Source organism: Eublepharis macularius, chromosome 1 (genome assembly GCF_028583425.1).
Source record: "Eublepharis macularius isolate TG4126 chromosome 1, MPM_Emac_v1.0, whole genome shotgun sequence".
NCBI lineage: Eukaryota > Metazoa > Chordata > Lepidosauria > Squamata > Eublepharidae > Eublepharis > Eublepharis macularius.
Genome location: NC_072790.1, coordinates 26034731 through 26055454, shown reverse-complemented (window position 1 = coordinate 26055454; position 20724 = coordinate 26034731). Strand labels below are relative to the sequence as shown.

General features: G+C 43.4%; 1 protein-coding gene across 3 annotated transcripts in view; it reads right to left on the bottom strand.

Annotated features, from left to right (window-relative positions):
• The window catches only part of RUNX2 (RUNX family transcription factor 2), a 257963-nt gene that overhangs the window by 42842 nt on the left and 194397 nt on the right, over positions 1-20724 (bottom strand). For all 3 annotated transcript variants that reach the window (XM_054995562.1, XM_054995642.1, XM_054995701.1), the window contains exon 5: positions 18426-18599. In XM_054995562.1, the coding sequence (XP_054851537.1) occupies positions 18426-18599 (174 nt within the window). The remainder of the gene's footprint in view (positions 1-18425; positions 18600-20724) is intronic.

Genomic DNA, 20724 nt, shown 5'->3' with positions numbered 1-20724 from the left:
TCTTTGCTTTCCAACCAGCCATGGCCTCCTCTCTGAGATAAACTCCATTTAGTTCAAACATGGTCTCCACCTGGAAGCTGTCTGGGCACAAGGGAAAGATAGCAGGAAGCCCTGTGCCTTGTGGGGAGGACAGGAGAAGAAGAACAGGTGCTACAGAAGGGGGTGATTTTTATCCGCCATTTCCCCCCTCCCGCTCAGAGGACCTTCCAGGAAAAAATACATAAACAATGAAGAGACTAATTAGTAAGTAAGTAAGTAGCTACCGTTCTTCTAAAGATTTTATGTAAAAAGAATTTTCAGGACTACTCAGTATATTATAATTTACTTGCATCAGTCTTTTTAGTGATTTCAGGATTCATATACAACCTGCCTGGCCTGTAAAATAAATATTTTTACACTAATAAAAGCTGTAGTTTTGCATGCATGTGTGACAATTTATGCCCACTGAAGAAGGCCCCCAGGGCCAAAACGCATTAGGTCTTTATATTTATTTTATTCTATTGTCTTGTGGCTTAATGTTTTGGTTCCTGATGAAACTAACTGGAAGCCCAACATCTAGGAACAGCATTACTGGGAGCAGGGCTTTTTTTCTGGGGAAAGAGGTGGTGGAACTCAGTGGGTTGCCCTCGGAGAAAATGGTCACATGGCTGGTGGCCCCGCCCCCTGATCTCCAGACAGAGGGGAGTTGAGATGGCCCTCCGCGCCATGCGGTGCGGAGGGCTATCTCAACTCCCCTCTGTCTGGAGATCAGGGGGCGGGGCCACCAGCCATGTGACCGTTTTCGAGAGGTTCCGGAACTCCGTTCCCCCGCGTTCCAGCTGAAAAAAAGCCCTACTGGGGAGAAAGAGAAAGCAAACTCAAACTCGCATCAACATCCGTTTCAGAAACTGACATTCGGTGCAAAAGTGACAAAGAGCTGTTTGTCATGTGGCAAAATAACACCCTGCAAACTTTTAAGAAAAAAAAACATTCACATGAAATAGTTAACGCGGTGTTTAGAAGCAAACTGTAATCTACTTTATATTGCTTCGCAACACCCACCCCCACCAAAGATTGAAGATAACTGCGCCCAACAAATGCTGCTTTGAAATCTTCACTTAAGAAATAAACTGTTGTCCGTTTTAAAACGTGGCTTAGGTATTCAACAGTGCATCTAGCCAGTCTCCTATGCAGAAAGTTCTCTTGCTCCCAGCCCCAGACAACAGATTGCAGATTTGTTAGACTGTACAAGCCTCTGTTACAATTTCACAGTCTCTGCTTCCTAGTTTAGCTCCTTTAAAAAAGGCAAAGGTGCAAGCACCCTGTGCAAGCACCAAGTCATTACTGACACATGGGCGGATGTCACATCACGAGTCACGACGTTTTCTTGGCGAATTACACTTGCCTGGCAAGTGAACAGACTCACGTGAATTCCTCCCTGTTCACTTGTAGCTTGGCTCTGAGTCAACCTTGAGCCGGTTATGTGAACCCAGCTTCCGCCAGGATCGAACTCAGGTAGTGGAGCAGAGCTTGGGCTGCAGTACTGCAGCTTACCACTCTGCTGTCAGCTAAAAGCTTTGTTAATATTCATTTCTCATCACACACTGTTTTACTTTTTTGGAGGGTGGGGTCTTATCTGTTTTTTTCAGAGTTAAGAATCTAAACACCTTTTAAAGAGAAGGGAGAAAAATGAAAAGTTGAGTGCTGCCTCTGTCAAGTTCTTGTCCAGCTTCAACATAAAACAAAAGGATTTCCAGTAGAGTGAAACTGACCCAAGAGGGAAAGTGCCACGCATACCTGTCCTATTCATTATGGGCAAAGTCACATCTGGATATCAGACCACTTACTTACTGTTTTGTCTTAAAAACTAATGTGACACTCCACACATGATTCTTTTCCCCCAACACACACACACGCACATGGCGTCTCACAACACAAGACATCTGAGAGCCAAGCTACAAGTGACGCCTGACACAGGTTGGACACTTGTCAGCTTCCCTCAAGTTTTGATGGGAAATGTAGTCATCCTGGTTTTACAACTTGTCTCTCCATTACAGCTGCAAGATCAGGACGCCTACATTTCCCATCAAAACTTGAGGGAAGCTGACAAGTGTCCAACCTGTGTCAGGCATCACTTGTAGCTTAGCTCTTATACACTTCATGCTCAAGTGAAAGATCTTACATTTGTTCTCCCATTGTGGATACACACACACTGCTAAGGAGTCAGAGTACACTTGAATATAAGACCACACAGAAAGGAAGTCACTTGAGCTTTCTTGCGTAAGAGTCTCTCTACATGTTACTAAGTACCCAGGGATGTTCAAGTGCAGGATTGCATGTCTAGTCCTCAATTCACATGCAGGCTGTTCTTGCTCAATGCACGTGAATGCCGATTTCACGGGAGCTCCCTTTGAGTGGTTGCATCTGCGAGTGATTCCAGAGAGCAAAGCACCAATTCCACTCTGTTTTTGCAGTGAGAAAAAGTTCTGTCGGCTCCTTTGAATTGCCAATTTGCATTTCTTTAAGATGTGAGAAAGTGTCAAGGTCTGCATTTCAATGAATGGATGCAGGAGGTGGGAGAAATTGGGATATTTTTACCAGTTGAGGAGGAATTGATATCAAACACGTGATGTGGAGTGAACTGAAGTGTGACTGTGGGATCGAGTGCATGGAAAGTTAGAGGGGGGACACGTGAAATGAGGTTCACTTGAGCTTCCCTAGGTACTTAGGAACATGTAGAGAGATTCTGAGATGTTATGTGTAGAGACACTCACAGAGACACTTTTAACCACCTGCTTTGAAGTGAATGATTCCCAACTTTTAATTTTGTATAGACTGATGTTCTGCTGGGATGCACTGGGCAGGAGAAATGGGAAGGATTTCATTATTCATCATCTGCTTTTTTCTTTAGATTGGTCAAGAACTAAAAATATTTTCTGGGTAGGAAATCTGCTTTCTGATGCCTGCACCGTGATCCTTACATAGTAAACATGTATCTTTCCAGATTGTTTCTACTATCTACAAAGCGAGACGCCGTTTGTACCTTTTCTTCAAGATTTTATATTAAGTTAGCAGAACCTCAAGCCTTACTTTGCTGATGGAAATATGATCGCTATATAGAAACGAGACATCCCTGCGTCAGGAAATTCATCTTGTTATAAGCAAATCTCCTTTCTCCTGTTCCACCAAGAAAAACTTTGTAGCTTTAGCTATTTCTTTTTTAGTTTTGCTGTTTAGACATGTTTGAAGAGATGTCTGGAAAGTAGATACTTCCTTGAAATAATAGTAACTATATATTCAATATATCAAAAGTCTCTTTTTAATTTTGGGAGGATTTCCATTCGTTCTGCCCTTTGCATTAAGGCTCTGTCATAGACGCAGTGGTCATAAACATCACTCTCAGGTCTAAAGACTAGTTCATTACTAATGCTTCCGCTCTCAGTGTCGACTAATGAACATGTCTGACATTTCATTGCAGCACAACAGTAATATTAGTCACTAAGCTGGGGATGGTAACTGATCTTCAATCAGATTTATTTTTTGATAGATACTTTCCTGGTTTAGCTGGAAAAATATTTAGCAATCACGACTTGAAAACTATCAGTGGGCCACAGGGGACATTGAAAAGGATTTACAGAACAAGCAGAGCATCAAAGGTCATCTTTATAACTGTATCTTCTCAATATGATTTTGAGATAAATCAAATGTGTACAGCAAATGGATTTCTACTGCAAACAAAGTGCTCTGACTAGTGAGTGAGCCTGTTAAGATTTTGCTCCAGACGCCTGGAAATGTCATGAAAATAACTGTGGGTTTATATATTATTCAACATGGTGGAATGAAATCAGCTGATCGCGTAACCGTTTTTACTCAGATTGAACTCATATTGTACCCTGACTTGGCAATACATCCTGAAATCTAGCCCAAATATTATTCTTGATTCCAAATGCTGCGTACTTGGCCACCCGAACCAAAAGGGAAATGAAGACAGATTCTCTTTTGTTTTAATGTTTCATTTTAACTATTTGTTAACACAAAAGCATCTCTGATTGCAGGAGATTGCAGCTGGCTGATGGGATAAGCAGCAAGATTTTGGTTAAGTTAGCAATGCTGACACAAGTCCCTCCCCGTATTTAAACCAACTGGAATCTTGGACAAGTGTCCTATTTATCAAGCCTACCGTTAAAATTCTTTCCCCCCAGTTCTCAATTTGTCTTTAAGTATATGAAAAAAATCACCAAAAGTAATTTCTCATAAAGACTGGCTTTCGGTTTCCGTGTATAACTGAAATAAATCTATATCCGTTCTGTACATACATTCTCTATTCAAGCGTATTTTACTTTTTAGAAAAAATGATGCCTCTGTTGTGTGCACATGTGCAGATGTAATGAGGACAGGGTGCACGGGCTCATCACCTCTCTGAAATGAAAAAAAAAAAAGCAACGACTGTGGAACAAAATCATCCAAATGTTTCCGTTCCCTGTCTAAATTCAAACGGAGGATATGTCCTACCAAAACTCCTCACTATGTAACACACACACACACACACACACACACACACACACACACACACACACAATGAATCCAGGGTATGATTTCTCAGCTTAAAAACCCTCAAAATTGCCAATTCATAAATTAAAATTAAGCCTCATAAAAGCAACTATTTAAATCTTCCGAAGTACACAAACAATACTTGGCATTATAAATCATGGAGGAAAAGCAGGGAAGACAATCTATAGTTTAACAGCAGACTCTAAGCCATGAAAGTTTTCAGCTCAGGGAAATACCTTCCCCTCTCAACATCATAAATGACTCATTAATAATACAGACACCTATCCAACCATGTCGGAAAGGTAGGAGAGCCCTACTACTTGGCAAAGATCCCAGCTGCTGCCTCATGCAAGAATATGAAAAAAATTACAGTTGTAATAATACAGCTAGAGATGTAAAATTTCTAGACATTTTTGAAGCCATGGGTGCGTATTGGTGTGTGGGCTGGTAAAAAACTGAACTTTGGGGGAAAACAAATATATGCACTACTTTTTTTATCAAACTTCCTTTTACCGACGGAGCAACAAGAAATGCATTATTTAGACTTAGCCAGCATACATAAAATGTACTATCTGGAATATGTATGGAATTAAAATATATAAATACAGGGCTTTTTTTCAGGGGGAACACGGTGGAACGGAGTTCCGGAACCTCTTGAAAACGGTCACGTGGCTGGTGGCCCCGCCCCCTGATCTCCAGACAGAGGGGAGTTGAGATGGACCTCCGCGCCGCCGAGCAGTGCGGAGGGCCATCTCAACTCCCCTCTGCCTTGAGATCAGGGGGCGGGGCCACCAGCCACGTGACCATTTTCAAGAGGTTCCGGAACTCCGTTCCACCGCGTTCCCGCTGAAAAAAAGCCCTGTATAAATATCTTTGTTTTCTATAAGACATACTGCAAGGATGCTTAATGCTTTAAGAAGAGTTGCAAACTTTTGCACCCAATGGTAGCATAGGACATGTATCGCTAATTTTTGTCACCTGAGAAGTAGGAAAAAATAAAAGTTGAAAATAGAAAACAAATTTTGTAGTAAACAAAAGAAAGTGTATTTTCCTGTAAGAAAAACTGAGGAAGTCCTTGTGCTTTTTTGTGCTGTATATTTGGAATGAGTGAAATACTTAGTAAGACAAGGTTATTGACTTATGGTCTGAAACTGAAAATATTACACAGGATTTTTTCCCCAGTACTACCCCAAATTGCCAATTTTTTCCATTTGAAAAACTAAAATAGTCCTCAGAATTTTTTCATATTACAGAAAATATTTCATAAGAGTTTCTTTTCAGTGTCCCCCCCTCCCAGATTTTCCATTAGAAAAAACAAAACAAAAAAGGCCTTGAGGAAAAATGTTTTTTCCCAAATTCTTCTGTTTCCCCCCCTGTGATGTCACATTTCTTAATACAACCAACCAAGCAACCATGTACCAAACAACATAACAACAACAACAACAACATTTAGTTTATATACCGCCCTTCAGGACAACTTAATACCCACTCAGAGCGGTTTACAAAGTCTGTTATTATTATCTTCATGACAATCACCCTGTGAAGTAGGTGGGACTGAGACAGCTCTGAGGGAGCTGTGACAGACCCAAGGTCACCCAGCTGGCTTCAACCGGAGGAGACGGGAATCAAACCCGGTTCTCCAGATTAGAGTCTTGCTGCTCTTATCATGAGGTAAGCTGCTTGACTGTACTGGCTCAACTAAATATAGGAACCAGGGAGTGATGTTGGGGCAACCATGGAATTCTCACAGCAGTAATGGACCTCAAGTGAGGTTCTCATAAACTGTATCCATTAAGATCACCCCAACTGCCTCTTTAACACCCTTAATTTCTCTTTGCTTGAGCGACAGAATTAAGGCACAAGAAGAAAGGGAAATTCTGCACTCCTAATAAGTCTATTGATCACATAATCCTTTAATTCAGGAACCTCCATTACGTGATGGTGGCATCACATTTTACTCAATTGCACTCCACAGTTTCAGACAAACAATAGATAGAGAAGGAAACCACCATTTGCAGGGGATCCATTTCAGGGATCACCGCAAATGTCAAAATCCGCAAATATTGGGAAGCAGGATATCCGCCAATACAGTTGCCACCCAACTGCAAAACAACCACATGGTCTATAAAATGTAATGATGTAATAATTACAAAGATGGTGCAGTGGGAGTAAAAGCAGACTTTAGACCACATCATGGGATTGAGCTATGAAGCTGTGAAATCCTGACTCATGGATCCACGAATGGTAAAGTCTACTGCACACAGATGTCAAAGGACTGAGGAAACAAATTCTAGGAGATAGAGGAAAGGAACTTGACATTTTAATATAGGGAAAACAAAAATGTAACTCAGATGTTTTTATAAAATATATAAAAGGATCTCAGAAAGAAGGTGGACAGTGGTTCACCTAAGCCGTGATTGCTTTAAGCACCTACTGGTGGTCCCTAGCCCCAGGGAGGCTCAATTGGCCTCAACCAAGGCCAGGGCCTTTTTGGTCCTGGCCTCGACCTGATGGAACTCTCTGTCTCAGGACACCCGGGCCTGCCAAGATCTTATCTCCTTCAGGCAGGCCTGTAAGACGGAGATGTTCTGCCAGGTGTATGGTTGAGGCCATAAGGGTTTCCACCGAATGAGCCTCTCTCCCGGTCTCCTCTATGTCTGTAGGGGGTATTGACCATCTACCCCACCATATATGAACGACCACGCATGGTTAAGCCGCACCTCCACCTCCGTCAGATGTTATATGGCTTTTATACGGTGAGCAGGTGTTTTATTAGAAAGCTGTGTTAATTTATTGTGATTTTATCTTGTATATTTTATCTTCTGTTGTGACCCGCTCTGAGCCTGCTTGCGGGGAGGGCGGGATATAATAATAATAATAATAATAATAATAATAATAATAATAATAATAATAATAATAAATATCAGGAGGTACTTTTCGGCAAAGCAGTACAATGTGTTTTGGAACATGTAAGTGACAACCAAACAGAAAAGAATGTTGATGGTGCAAGCACAGAACGCTGCAGCCTTAACAAGGTCAACATTTGGCCAGTCTTCCACAATAGCCGGTAAGAAATCCAGGCTGGCATGAGCTCAGCACCATTTTGCTTAAGCAATTAAACCACACACATCTACTGTGATTCTCCGTCATGTCTCCCATGCTTTCCTTAGAGGCTGATATTTCTCTTAGAGAAATGCAGCCTTAAAAAAATCAGTCCTTCCTCTAAAAAAGCAAATGCCACATTTGTACATGGAGAAAGGGTGTGAACTGTAGGAAAACAAAAAGTGAGCAGAGTAGTCCCTCTTACAGCTGACCTGCCAAACCCACGTTATGCCATAACCCAGTGCAGCCCTTGATCTGAAGATATGGAGTATGCTTTAGACTGTCACCGCAACTGGCCCAGTTTGCAATGATCACCACAGGGTCTCTGTCTCCTGACATATGCAATGTGCTCTTTGGGAGAGACTGCCATGGCGCCTGGAGGACGGCAAGCTGTGGGGAAAGGGGAATGAAACCACCTTCCCACTCCACTGTGGTTAGCTCGGTCTTTTCCTGGGTGGCTACTGTGGTGACGGTGGTTTTGTTCTCTTTTATCGGTGGCCAGCGTCCTCTCCTTCTGCCAGCTGCCTGGATGTTGGCATGAGAGCACAGAGCCTGCAAAGAATGATGAGGGGGTAGGGGTGTTGAAAGTGGGCTTACTTCCATCCCTTGCAAAAGGCCTGCACTTCAGGGAGGTTGGCAGCATCTCTGCCTACTTCCCGGAAATGTTGGGGCTGGTGCGACCACACTGGGCAATGGTGCTCAGAAGGGCCACAGATGGCATTTCAAGGACACTTATGTGATTTCCAAGCCACTGAGTATCTAGGTTAGAAACTATACATGAAACTATTGTCTAGTCTTGCTTGCCTTCCACATTACCTCCTACCTGATCCCTATAACTAGGATACAAAGCAGACAATTTCTTGCTGAGCAATGGCCCCTCCTAGTTCACATTAGAATCTAGGAGGTTTGAGTTCAACTCTGCCATATGATTTGCTGGGTGACTTTAATAACAACAACATTCGATTTATATACTGCCCTTCAGGATGACTTAACACCCACTAAGAGCGGTTTACAAAGTATGTTATTATTATCCCCACAACAACAAACACCCTGTGAGGTGGGTGGGGCTGAGGGAGCTCCAAGAAGCTGTGACTGACGCAAGCTGGCTTCAAGTGGAGAAGTGGGGAATCAATCCCGGTTCTCCAGATTAGAGTCCCGCGCACTTAACCACTACACCAAACTGGCTTTGAGCCAGTCATTCTGTCTCAGCTTAACCTACCTCACAGGACTGTTTGAGGATAAACTAGAGGAGAGAAGATTGTGTACCGCTACTCTTAGCTTGTTGAATGAAGCATGAAATAAAAAGGCATGAGACAGAAATCCCTAAATATTTTTCATTTAACAGATTTCACAGATTTCACAGGGGTCTCCAACCTGTCTGAGCCTGTGGGCACCTTTGGAACTGTGACTCAGGATGGTGGGCGGGGCATAACCACAAAATGGCCACTGTGTGAGGTGCAGCCAACCACAACATGGCCGCCTCAGGTGGAAGAATGCCCCTCTCCACAGAGAGAGAGAGAGAGCTCAAGTACATGAGACATAAGGAGTAATTTTTAAAAATACAATGAAAAAGAAGAGGGAATAAAACCAAAACTGTGGTAGCAGCTTCCACTGAAACAATGTTATTTTAATCTGCACAGATCTCCAGGGGCTAATCAGAATCCCTGCTGGGCAGGAACTCCACTTGGCTCCATCCACTTTCTAAAAACACTTGGTGGGTAAGCACCATGGTGCCCATGGGTACCACGTTGGGGACCCTTGTAGACAAGCGGTTAAGTGGTTCGGCTACAAATCAGCACTCTACTGGTTCGAATCCCACTACTGCCATGAGCTCAGTAGGTGGCCCTGGATAAGCCACTCCTCTCAGTCCCAGTTCCCCAGCTGTAATGTGGGGATAATAACAACACTAACTTGTTCACTGCTCTGGGTGAGGCACTAATCTGTCTAAAAGAGTGGTATATAAGCACAGTTGTTGTTGTCGTTGTTATACTATATAAACAAGTCCTAATTGTACAATGAGTTTTAGAGGTACTGCATGGTAGGCACATTTATCTGTACAGCTTTACAGATGAGATAAATAAAGTGGTGGTCCCTGATGACATTTTCAGGTGGCCTTCTGTTGCGTGAGGAAAAACAGTTTCTTGTTATTTCTGCCTGTGGGACCTGCCAGGTGAAGAGGCAATGGAGTGTGGGGTCTCGGTAGGCCAGAAACCCTGACTTGTCACAGGAATCCCCGTGAGTTCTGAAAGGCCCAGCATGCTTTCTCAACTGCTAAAGGCAAAGAACATAAGAAATCCCGCAACAGTTTAGTCAGCAGGAGACTGGCTTTCTCTTGAGGAATCCTAGCACATAGGGGGTGAAGAGGGGGAAGAGCACGCAGACGAGCAGAGAAGGGAGAACAATCTCTCACACACCGACCTGGCAGAAGCACAAAAGGATTCGAAGGGGTGGAGAGAACTGCTGATTTTCTGAATGGCACAAAATGCCCTTGCCAATATTTTGGAGCCGATCACTAACAGCAGCCCTCCTTCTGTCAACATCTCAGTTCTCCCTGCAGGGGCGTGGAGCAGAGGGCTGCTTTCACAGCAGGTCACTCACAGCCAGGCATGTCTCACGCACCACGTTGCTTCACTTCATGCAAGGGCTGGCTGCGATAAGCCAGCAGGGGTAAAGCCTTCACTAACAGGCAAACAGCATTTCCCCCTCTGCACCTCTGTTAAGCAGGAAACATCTAATAATGCTTATTCATTTCTTTCCAAGTTTATTGCCACACTAACTGTTACTGCAGTTCGGCACGTTATTTGATCCTTGTCTTCTATTTGGAGGGAGGGGGCTATGTGCTACTAATATACTGCTCACTTGGGTTGAAAAAAAAGAAAAGATTAGGAAAAGTGCACAAAATTGCACTCTTTGGGATTGTTCTTCTTTTAATAGCCCACCCGCCCACATGCAAGCCTTCCAACAGCCTTGGTTGAGATTTTGGGATGCCATGGAATGTTCACCAACATTTTTGCTCCAGAAAGGGAAACTATTGACCCTGGACTCTTTGGAAAAAAAACAGCTTCCATGTGGGACAGGTAGCTGACTATGCTGTTTAACGAACAGTGCTGCTTGTTTTAGTGGGTTTTCACCTGGGTCCTTGCTCTGCTCTCAGCATTTTAAAGGAGGAAAAAAATTGCCTAACAGTTGCCACCCATCTCTTGGCACTCAGCTGTCCTGCCACTTTCAAAGAAGCCAGTCCCTGCTCAGAGCTGCAGCCACCCAGGGGTGTAAGAGTCCAGCAGTGCCTGCTGAATCGCCACATTGGTGGTGGGTGCCACAGCACATGTGTCGGTGGGCCACATGTGACCTTCAGGCTGTATGATTTGCACCTATGATTTATGATAACATGGGGCAGGCAGGGATCAAGGGCATCCACAGGAACCCACAAAGCTGTGGATATTGGTCAGTTCCCCTAAGACAACTTTATCTCTCTCCTTTTTTCGTATGTTACAGGTACATCCAGGCAGCTTTTTAAGAATCTGGAACTTCAAACGCTCCCTCATCTTAAGGTTGCTAAGCTCTTTACATGTTCAGCAGTTGTTGTTTAAACTGCCACAAATACGTGGTGATAATTGCTATCCTTTGACTGTGTGGCATCCTATAAACCACAGTTGCTGGATGTGCAAGATTAAGCCACCTTTTCTAAAATGGGTGTATTCCAGCAGACCTTTGCATCCTGTTGGCCATAACGCCCCAGTAGCTGATACCAATTTAATATACCCTGGTAGGAAATACATAACAGGTCTCTCTACATTGTAAGCACATCAAAGTATCGTGGGAATTCTAGTTTAGGGAGAATCCTGAGAACTCTGTCAGATCATGAGCCCCACTTTACAGAACTGCAGTGGAGAGAGCAACTATTGGACTGGTTTTTGTAGTTCGGATGGGCCCGTGGGAAAAAAGAAACACAGAAGCACAATCAACGCTATGCACATGTCAGCATGCTGTGCCATTTAGGATTTTTTGAGTACAGGCTGGGCATGAGGGCATCTAGAACATCTACTTTTAAATTTACAGGCTTATTCTGATAATGTTATTATCATGTCATTGTACAGTTTCTGTATGTTTGTTACTGCACCAGCTCAGCCCACGAGGTTGTGAAAATGGTTTTGCGTCAACTACAAGCTGTCTGTACACCCAGGAGCCAGCCACGGCCAGGGGGTCGTCCTACAGACTTCACAGAGAGTGAAATATGCAGATCAGACTTGAAAACACAGACAAATGTCTTTTTAATCTAAGCGTAATGAGCTGCCAGGAGTTCCCCAAGTCTGAGAAATGAAAACTCTGCTGCTGAGGGTGGGAGGAAAAAGACTTGCTCATGGTTCAAACCGCTTGACTTTGCGTGCTGTTATTTCAGTTAGCAAAGTCACAGATTGCCTATAGATCAGACGGTGCTGTAGTGGTGACGGAGCATGAAACCTCACTTAACTCCCACTTACAGTTTCTACAGCTCCTCCACCGAGATTCTACTATGCACACTGACCACATTCTTACCATTACGCCTGTGGCTTTTCCTGTCTCGTATATACTAATCCTTGACGGTTGTATTTTAGAAAAGCAACAGGTTTTTTTGTAAAAAGTTCTGTCAAAGATGCAAAAGTTCACTGTCTAAAAGGGATGGCGAGAAACTCGATACATGCAGGCATGTTATATGAGTTTGCGGGGGGGCGGGGAAGCAAATGCACCAGCACAAAAATTCGAGTTGATGAGAGTCTTTATTTACGAGCAATATGCAGGGTTCCAATTGGATCTGTACTTCCTCAGGAAAAATATCTGCTTATTGGGTGATTTGTATTTTAATGACCTTTCTGTGTTGCTTTTGCAGCACACTAGTTAAAATGCCATGTTGAATAAGAACTGCTCTTTACTAATCTGCATGCCTTTGCATGCTTTGCACTGCCACGTTCTGGTCTTGGTTTAAAATTGTGTGTGTGTGTGTAGACAGGAGAGGGAAAGTAAAAGAGCAAGAGAGAATATGCACGTAGAGAGACAGAAGACACAAATGCATGACGATACTAAAGGGGGAAATAAATAGGGATTAAAAAAACGCAATCTGGAAAGAAAAGGAAATTTAATACTTGGATCAACAGCTACTTAGTTCTTTGTTACTCAGCTGGGATTCGACTGGGCTACTAAATGCTATTTATGGTTAATCATGCATTAATTATGCAAGACCACAGCTGGAACGAAACAAAAGTAGTCTGACGGTGCAGCTCCTGGTAAGGAAACGGTTCTGTACGGTTTTTAGAAACTCATGCTTACCAGACAAAACATTACCCAGCTAATGCCACAGTCCTAAGCATTTCCATTGTGACTCTGCCTCCAAAGCCGGAGCAAATTCTCATTCAGCAACCTGTTCGGGCAGCAATCAGTATATCTCATCATGGGATCTACTTGAGACTTTCCAAGCCATGCTTAGAGCCCTAGTGCAGGGTTCAAAAGTCTCCAGAGTTTTTTGACCTGTCTACTAATGCAGAAACAAAGGGCTGGATCCAAATGACCACAAGAAGAGCTCTGAAGGCAAAACATATCCTTCCTGCCTCTCCATTCCCACTGCTGCTCACTATGGTTCCCAAAGCCGTACTGTAAGGAGCAACATGAGGTCAGGTGCGATGTGGGGGCCTGCAGTGGCAGTCAGTGTGATGCGGTGGCAAAAAAGGCCAATTCAATCCTGGGTTGTATCAAAGGGGCCATAGCGTCGAAATCGCAGGAGGTCATAGCCCCTCTCTATACCGCCTTGGTCAGGCCACACCTGGAGTACTGTGTGCAGTTCTGGAGGCCTCACTTCAAAAAGGACAAAATCGAGAGGGTGCAGAGGAGAGCGAAGAGGATGATCAGGGGTCTGGAGATTGAGCCCCATGAGGAAAGGCTGAGGGCCTTGGGAATGTTTAGTTTAGAGAAGAGGAGGTTGAGGGGGGACATGATTGCTCTCTTTAAATATTTGAAAGGCTGTCATTTGGAGGAGGGCAAGGAGCTGTTCCAGTTGGCAGCAGAGGGTAGGACGCGAAGCAATGGGCTAAAACTACATGCACAAAGGTACCGGCTGGATATTAGGAAAAACTTTTTCACGGTCAGAGTAGTTCAAAAGTGGAATCAGCTGCCTAGGGAAGTGGTGAGCTCCCCCTCACTGGCAGTTTTCAAGAAGAGGCTGGATGAATACTTGCCAGAGATGCTTTAGGCTGATCCTGCACTGGGCAGGGGGTTGGACTAGATGGTCTGTATGGCCCCTTCCAACTCTATGATTCTATGAGGCAATCCGCAAATCGGTATCCTTCTGCTAACAGATCACTTTAGTTCCAACCCACAGTGACTATAAAACACTGCAAGTCCCACTGTACATAGCTGTTGGGGCTGTGTTCAAGTTGCTCCTAAGCATTTATTTCCCAGTGAGCAAGTCGCAACTAGCATTCATTTGCTAGCGAACGTGATCTTTCTGAATGGCTACGATAAAATCAAGTAGAACAGAACCCCAGCATGTTCCAGGGGATACTGCAGCACATTCTATGGGGCTCACATACTTAGTCTATATGGGGAGCTCACTGGCGCCCTGAAGCTGGGTGCTCTTCCTACAACTTTCCTTTGTGGGAGCAGATTAATAGTAATGGGCAAGCTGTCTTTCAGGAAAACCATCCCACCCACCATTATGGATCTTCTCATTTGGGAACTCCTGGTAAGTTTTCAAGGAGAGCTAGGGACCCCTGGAACACCAACAGAGTGGGGCAGGGACAGCCCTGGGAATGGGCCCTGCCTCCACCATGCCCTAGTTCTGCCCCCTCCCCCAGGAGGCAGGGAGAGCTTGTCCGCCTTGTCTGTCACCACTGTGAGGCTAGGCGAATATGTCCCAGTGAGGCTGGGTGGCTGCACCCCATCCCTCGGTGAGGCCAGGGTGGACCAGACAGGCACATCCCTCACCATGGCAAGCCCTCCTTCCCTGCATCTCTGGCTAATACCCACCCCTCTCTTTGGCCTCAAATGGGCCTGGTAGGGGGGAGACGGCTGAGGTGGCCCCAGAAGGGGAGATGGCCTCCTAGGCCCTCGGTGCATCGGGACTCTCCCCAATGGCCTTAATAGCCAATCTGTTCCTGTCAACAGAAAGCCTATGCAGAACAATGTGAAGTACATACCACATCAAACTGCATGCACTAGTAGAGATGTTCCACTAGGCATATGTTTGAGGCTGAGCTATCACTGAGTTTCTTGCCAGTTGCCTGTGGGGGGGGGGTAGTGAAACCCCCACCCTAGTTTTCCATTGGTGGGACCACTGCTGTTCTTCACCTCCCACCCCATGGAAATGTTTTACTGGGGCTGGGAGAAAATGGGCTGCCATCTAGAATTGTTCTGATGACTGAACTGTTATTAGTTATGGTTTTAATGTTAAAATTTTAATGTAAATATAATCTTGATGTTATCTGCTCTGAGCCCATCCACGGGGAGAGCGGGCTACAAATGTAATTAATCACACCACCTTTGTCACTCATAAGGAAGTATTCTATCTGCCATAGTAGACTAACAGCGTAATCCTAAACAGAGGCTGTTTTCACATGTCTCAACTGCCGCACAAAATCGTGCAAAACTCATGGAACGATGGCGTCTTCATGGCGCGATTTCCCGTGATGATTCCGTTTCGTGGTGTGATTTCTGACGTCATCGTGCCACGAAATGGAGTCATGATGGGAAATCGCGCCATGAAGATGCCATCGTTCCATGAGTTTTGTGTGATTTTGCATGGCGGTTAAGACGTGTATAAACGGTTAGAGTTACACCTTTCTAAGCCAAATGAATTTAATTGACTTAGACGAGTGTAAGTCTGCTTAGCATTACACTGCATATGCTTCACTGAGTGTGTATCCTGAAAAGTAGAGCTGGTGGAACTTTAAGGCTAGAGACTTTATCTGCATATTGAAGCCCATAAAACGATATCAAAGATGGAAGAAAAGCATGTGCAATTCTGTTGTGACTTTGAAAAAATAAATAGTATGGCTATATGAGTATACATTACTATATGGTTATATGGTTATACATCACTATAACATCCTTCCTCTCGTCCTCCCATCCAGAATACTTCTTTCACTAGTTCTTCAGCACAGAATACACTGGGACATGCTAGGTGAAAATGGCACGACAGGTCTGGGCAAATTATTAAGCAGCCATTTAGCTAGATCAAACATGGCTACCTCGGTCTTCTGCAACCGTACTCTCTTTCCAAAATGGTTTTGTAATATTTCAGCTGCCAGCATTTTAATCAGAAAGAATGAAAACTGAACTTCAAAGGGAAGGATAGCATTTTAACATTCACATAACTTAAGCAAAATCTACAGCTTACAGGATTTTAACATGTTGCCGATGATTCAGAACAAGACAGAAAGAGGTATGTTGTTAATCAAAACCCAGCAGCACATTTTCTGCAGAAAGAGTTTAAACACACCGAAGCAGCATGCGATATTTCAGCCTATCTATTTAACAATATAAAATGACTGCCAGATGGATTCGGACCGGGGGAGGGGGAGGAACAACTTTTGCTCATGGTAGAATGTTGCACAACAGATAAAACAAGAAAGTCCAAGCTGCGCACTTGTGAGACTCAGACACTTATCATTGATCTAGGGAACTTTTCATTCTGCATAGATACATTAGCAGCTGCAATCTCAAGAAAACATCAAAAATCCCCAGAAAAAGAAGGGAAGTAATGCCAAGAAAAAGCAAAAGTCTGGGGCCCTGTTCCAACATCCTACTACTGAAATGGGAGCCACTTGCTGATGCTGAAATCCCACATTGCTACATTATACATCTGACTACTAGAACCACAATAGTAGGGCCAAGCATGGAGGTCCTTCTCATCCAATCACACCCTCCCTGACAGGCAACAATCCAATGAGAAGGAATCCTGGGATCGGCTCTGCCCTCATGGCTCAGATATTCAAATTACACACCAGGTACAAAAGCTCTCACCACATGGAAGTGGCTGCTCTGCAAGGAGTGGTATGTTTGAATGAGGCCTGAATTACCCAAGGTCACCTGGCTGGCTTCAAGCAGAGGAGTGGGGAATCAAACCTGGTTCTCCAGATTAGAATCCTGCTGCTCTTAACCACTACACCAAACTGGCTTGGAGGAGGAAGGAAGACATGTGTGTAAGCATGGTTTTAAGAATGTTAACTATTTTAGCTCCTGAAAAATTCTGTCCCTCAGAATTTTAACAAAAACAAATTTGACTATAACGTGTGCCATCATTTCCCCTAAACTCGCATAAATAAAATCTCTTGAAATCTTACTTTTAAAGACACAAAATGTTTAAACAAAATAACTGTTTGGGCTTGCTGTTTTAAAACTATGAAAAATTAGGGGTTGTGCAAAAATGGGGAGGAGGACGTATCGCAGGAACATTTTCTCTCCTCCCTCCATTCATCAATCTTTTAAGAACCTTTTTTTCAGTAATTTTATTCAGGGGGAAGAGGAACTGCATAGAGAAGGAATGTCACCCCAACGTATATCTTGGTTTTCACTTCCATACCTGGCATTTATACAGTGCCAGTACTCTGGTCGCTTTGCATTCTCGATCAATGGCCATCTCAAGACCGTTTTGTGGTCCGTGTTCCAACTGGCCTTTTTCCAAATAAGAGGGATGTTATCACGCAACCAACTACATCACAGAAGGCAGGCAATGCCCCTCAGCAGTATCATTCTATAGCAAAATTAGACTAGATGCATGAAGAAGTAACTGCTAATACTACTAATAATAACATTCGATTTATTTACCGCCCTTCGAGACAACTTAACGTCCACTCAAAGCAGTTTACGAAGTGTTATTATTCTCCTCACGACAATCACCCTGTGAGGTGGGTGGGACTGAGAGAGCTCTGAGAGAGCTGTGACTGACCCAGCTGGCTTCAAGCAGAGGAGTGGGGAATTAAACTCGGTTCTCTAGATTAGACTCCTGCTGCTCTTAACCAATACATCAAACTGTCTTGGAGGAGGAAGGACTATTTTCAAATAAAACATGGCAGCTCATTAAAGCTGCAAACAGTGGCAAACGGGTGTAGAAAAAGCTTTTGAGGGGAACTTGGAGGAAATATTTTAGGCCTCCTGGCAACTGGAAGCTTGACATAAAGGTTTACTTGAGAAAATTTACCTCACTCTGTCAAAACCGTATTTTTTGAGAACTTATTCAAACGAAATGGTATCAAACAAAAAGAAAAATCCATCCACTTTACTTCCCCCTTCCCTAAATAACTACTGGTCTAAATAAGCTTCAGATTCTCTCTATCAAGTTTTCTACATACATTTTGTTTTGAATAGTGAAATCCGTCTCTTGGCTTCAACCATAATGTATACAAATCTCAGTGCAGGCTGATTCATAGTTTATTGAGACAACGATATATAGATATGGATGACAGAGAGAAGCCACAATGTGAAATAATAAACGTGGGTAAAGTAGTATTTTTTTTGGCCATGCCAATGCTGTGCAGACTATCCTAAAAGCAATCCTAAATAAATATGCACAGCTAGAGTATTTATACATATTTAATCAATGCATGTAGACCACTGGCAAGAGCCACCCCAAAGATGAAGATCTTTTTTAATAAGAAAGAATTCTAAAAGGTTCTAGTCAATAATACTACATAAAATTTCTATCCCAAACTAACATTTGCACACACTTTTTCACAATCTTATCCTTCTATGTTCTGAAACAAAGAGGCCTACAGTCCGTGCTTCCCGTGGCCCATATAAAACAAGCCTATGGTTCTGTCTCTTACCTGTTATCTGACTCTGTCCTTGTGGATTAAAAGGGCTTGGTGCAGAGTTCAGAGAGGGCCGTGGGCTCTGAGTCGGGACCCCTACTCTCATACTGGGATGAGGAACGCGCCCTAAATCACTGAGGCGCTCAGAGAACAAACTAGGTTTAGAGTCATCAAGCTTCTGTCTGTGCCCTGGAAACAGTAAATCATAAAATAAAAGTGTTGTTAGCATGAATGAACAATGTACTATGATATAATAACTGTTTATAACTCAAGGACCAAAAAGGTATCAAGTTTAACCTAGAGTTGGTGCAGGGAGGGAGGAAAGGTCCACCGCCATGTTAGTCTGTCTGTAGCAGTGGAAAAGAGCAAGAGTCCAGTAGCACCTATAAGAATAACAAAATTAGTGGTAGGGTACGAGTGAACAGTGGCTCATGAAAGCTCATACCCTACCACTAATTTCGTTAGTCTTATAGATGCTACTGCACTCTTGCTCTTTTCCACTGTCTATTATAGTATTTCTTCAGAGAGGGCAGTTTGTGTGATTAAATGAGTGTAAATTGCTGAGATTTACACAATTGTAAAATCATCAAGCGACAATCAATAAGAAGGAATTTTGTAACACAGGCCATCCCTTGGAGACTATCATCACCAAATGGGTGATGATATATGGGAGATATGTAGGAAGAATAAGCACATCTGGGAATATAAGAGCGAGTAAATCGTTCCATAGCAATTCTCTTATCAGAAAAAATACTCGATAGCATAAAAGAAGGTAATTTTTAGAGAACTCATTTTTGCTCATTCCATCACTGTTACTGTCTTTATATCTTTTTTAAAAAATTCCACAGAATTAAAAATGAAAACATTACTGCACTAGCAATGAGTCAGGAGAGACTTTGTGAAGAAACAGGAGGGCATATTGTCACAGGAAGGAATTTGAAAGTTATCCACACTCCAAATTTCCTTTCAGTTTATTCACCACTTATCATCAGGGTCTCTCATTTCCTGCTTGTGTTTTGTGCTCCTAATTTTGCGTTTTACTTTATTTCCCTTAAACCCTTTTGGTCTTTTAAATAGAAATGAGGGGGTTGGTTTTTAAAATACTGTTAAAACTTACAAGTGGAGGACCCACAAAGCCTTTGGAGGGGGGAGTATCTCAAGTTTCCCTCCTCTTACCATGTCGTTTTCCCCTTCCCTGCCCCCCATAGTGTCTCCCATTTTCCTGCTTCCTTTTCTCCTTCCCACCTACTTTTGTTTGTCCCCTTCCTTTTCACCTTTCCCCAATTTATCCCAGGCAGCCTCTCCCCCAGCCAGGCCCAGTTGCATGGTGGGGAACCTTGAAGGACTTGTGTGGGGTACTTCACTTTTCCCTACATCCCCTTCCCTACACTATTTCCTCTTTCCCTTCTCCTGGCAGTCCCCATACGCTCAACTTCCCCTGCTTCTTTCTCTTCTTCAAACCACTAAACAGCTTACCTTTTATCTGTCCCCCATCTTCACTTATATTTACTAATTTACTTCATTTATATACTGCCTTTATCCACAGTGGGAATCCGAAGCAGCTTACATCATTCTCCGTGCCTCCATGTTATGCTCACAAGAACCCTGAGAGGTAAGTTATGGTGAGTGTGTGTGACTGGATCAAGGTCACCCAGTGAGCTTTCACAGGAGAGTGGTGATTCCAACCTGAGTCTCCCACATCCTACTTTGAAACTCTAACCACTACACTACACTGGCTTTTTATTTTTGATGATGCCCTGTTGAACAGTAGTAGCAAGCAGCCAGTCCGGAGTGAGTCATGCAAATTGCATGTTAAGAAGTTGACTGGAGGTTGTCTCTGGGCCTGGCCCCAGTAAGTCCTCCCTCAAAAGCCAAAACAGCCTCAGAAACGGCCCTGCCACCTGCCTTTTCATGACAGAAACCAAGCCTGGAATACTGACCTGACTGTTACTTGGTTGCCTAGCAACAGACACTGAGGGCATCTGGTTAAAGCTACAGGAGCTACTTTAATCATTTTGGATTTGTTTTAAAAGCCTCGATGTATTTTTTTTTTAGATTACAGATTTTTCTGCAAACCTGAGGCATTTTTCAGGTGGCTCCGGTCACCAGATTTAAGTATCCACAGATCAGGGCCACTTCACTATTAGTATACAAGATTGCCCTGCCTGTAGCAACTAATGTTTTATCATATGTTTGGTGTAATACACTAATAGAGTAAAGCATGGTTAGGAAATGGCTGGGCCAAGTGCCTAGTTGGGCTTCCAGCATGGCCCCAAATTCAGAGATTTACCCTATATTTGCCTCAACCAATTTA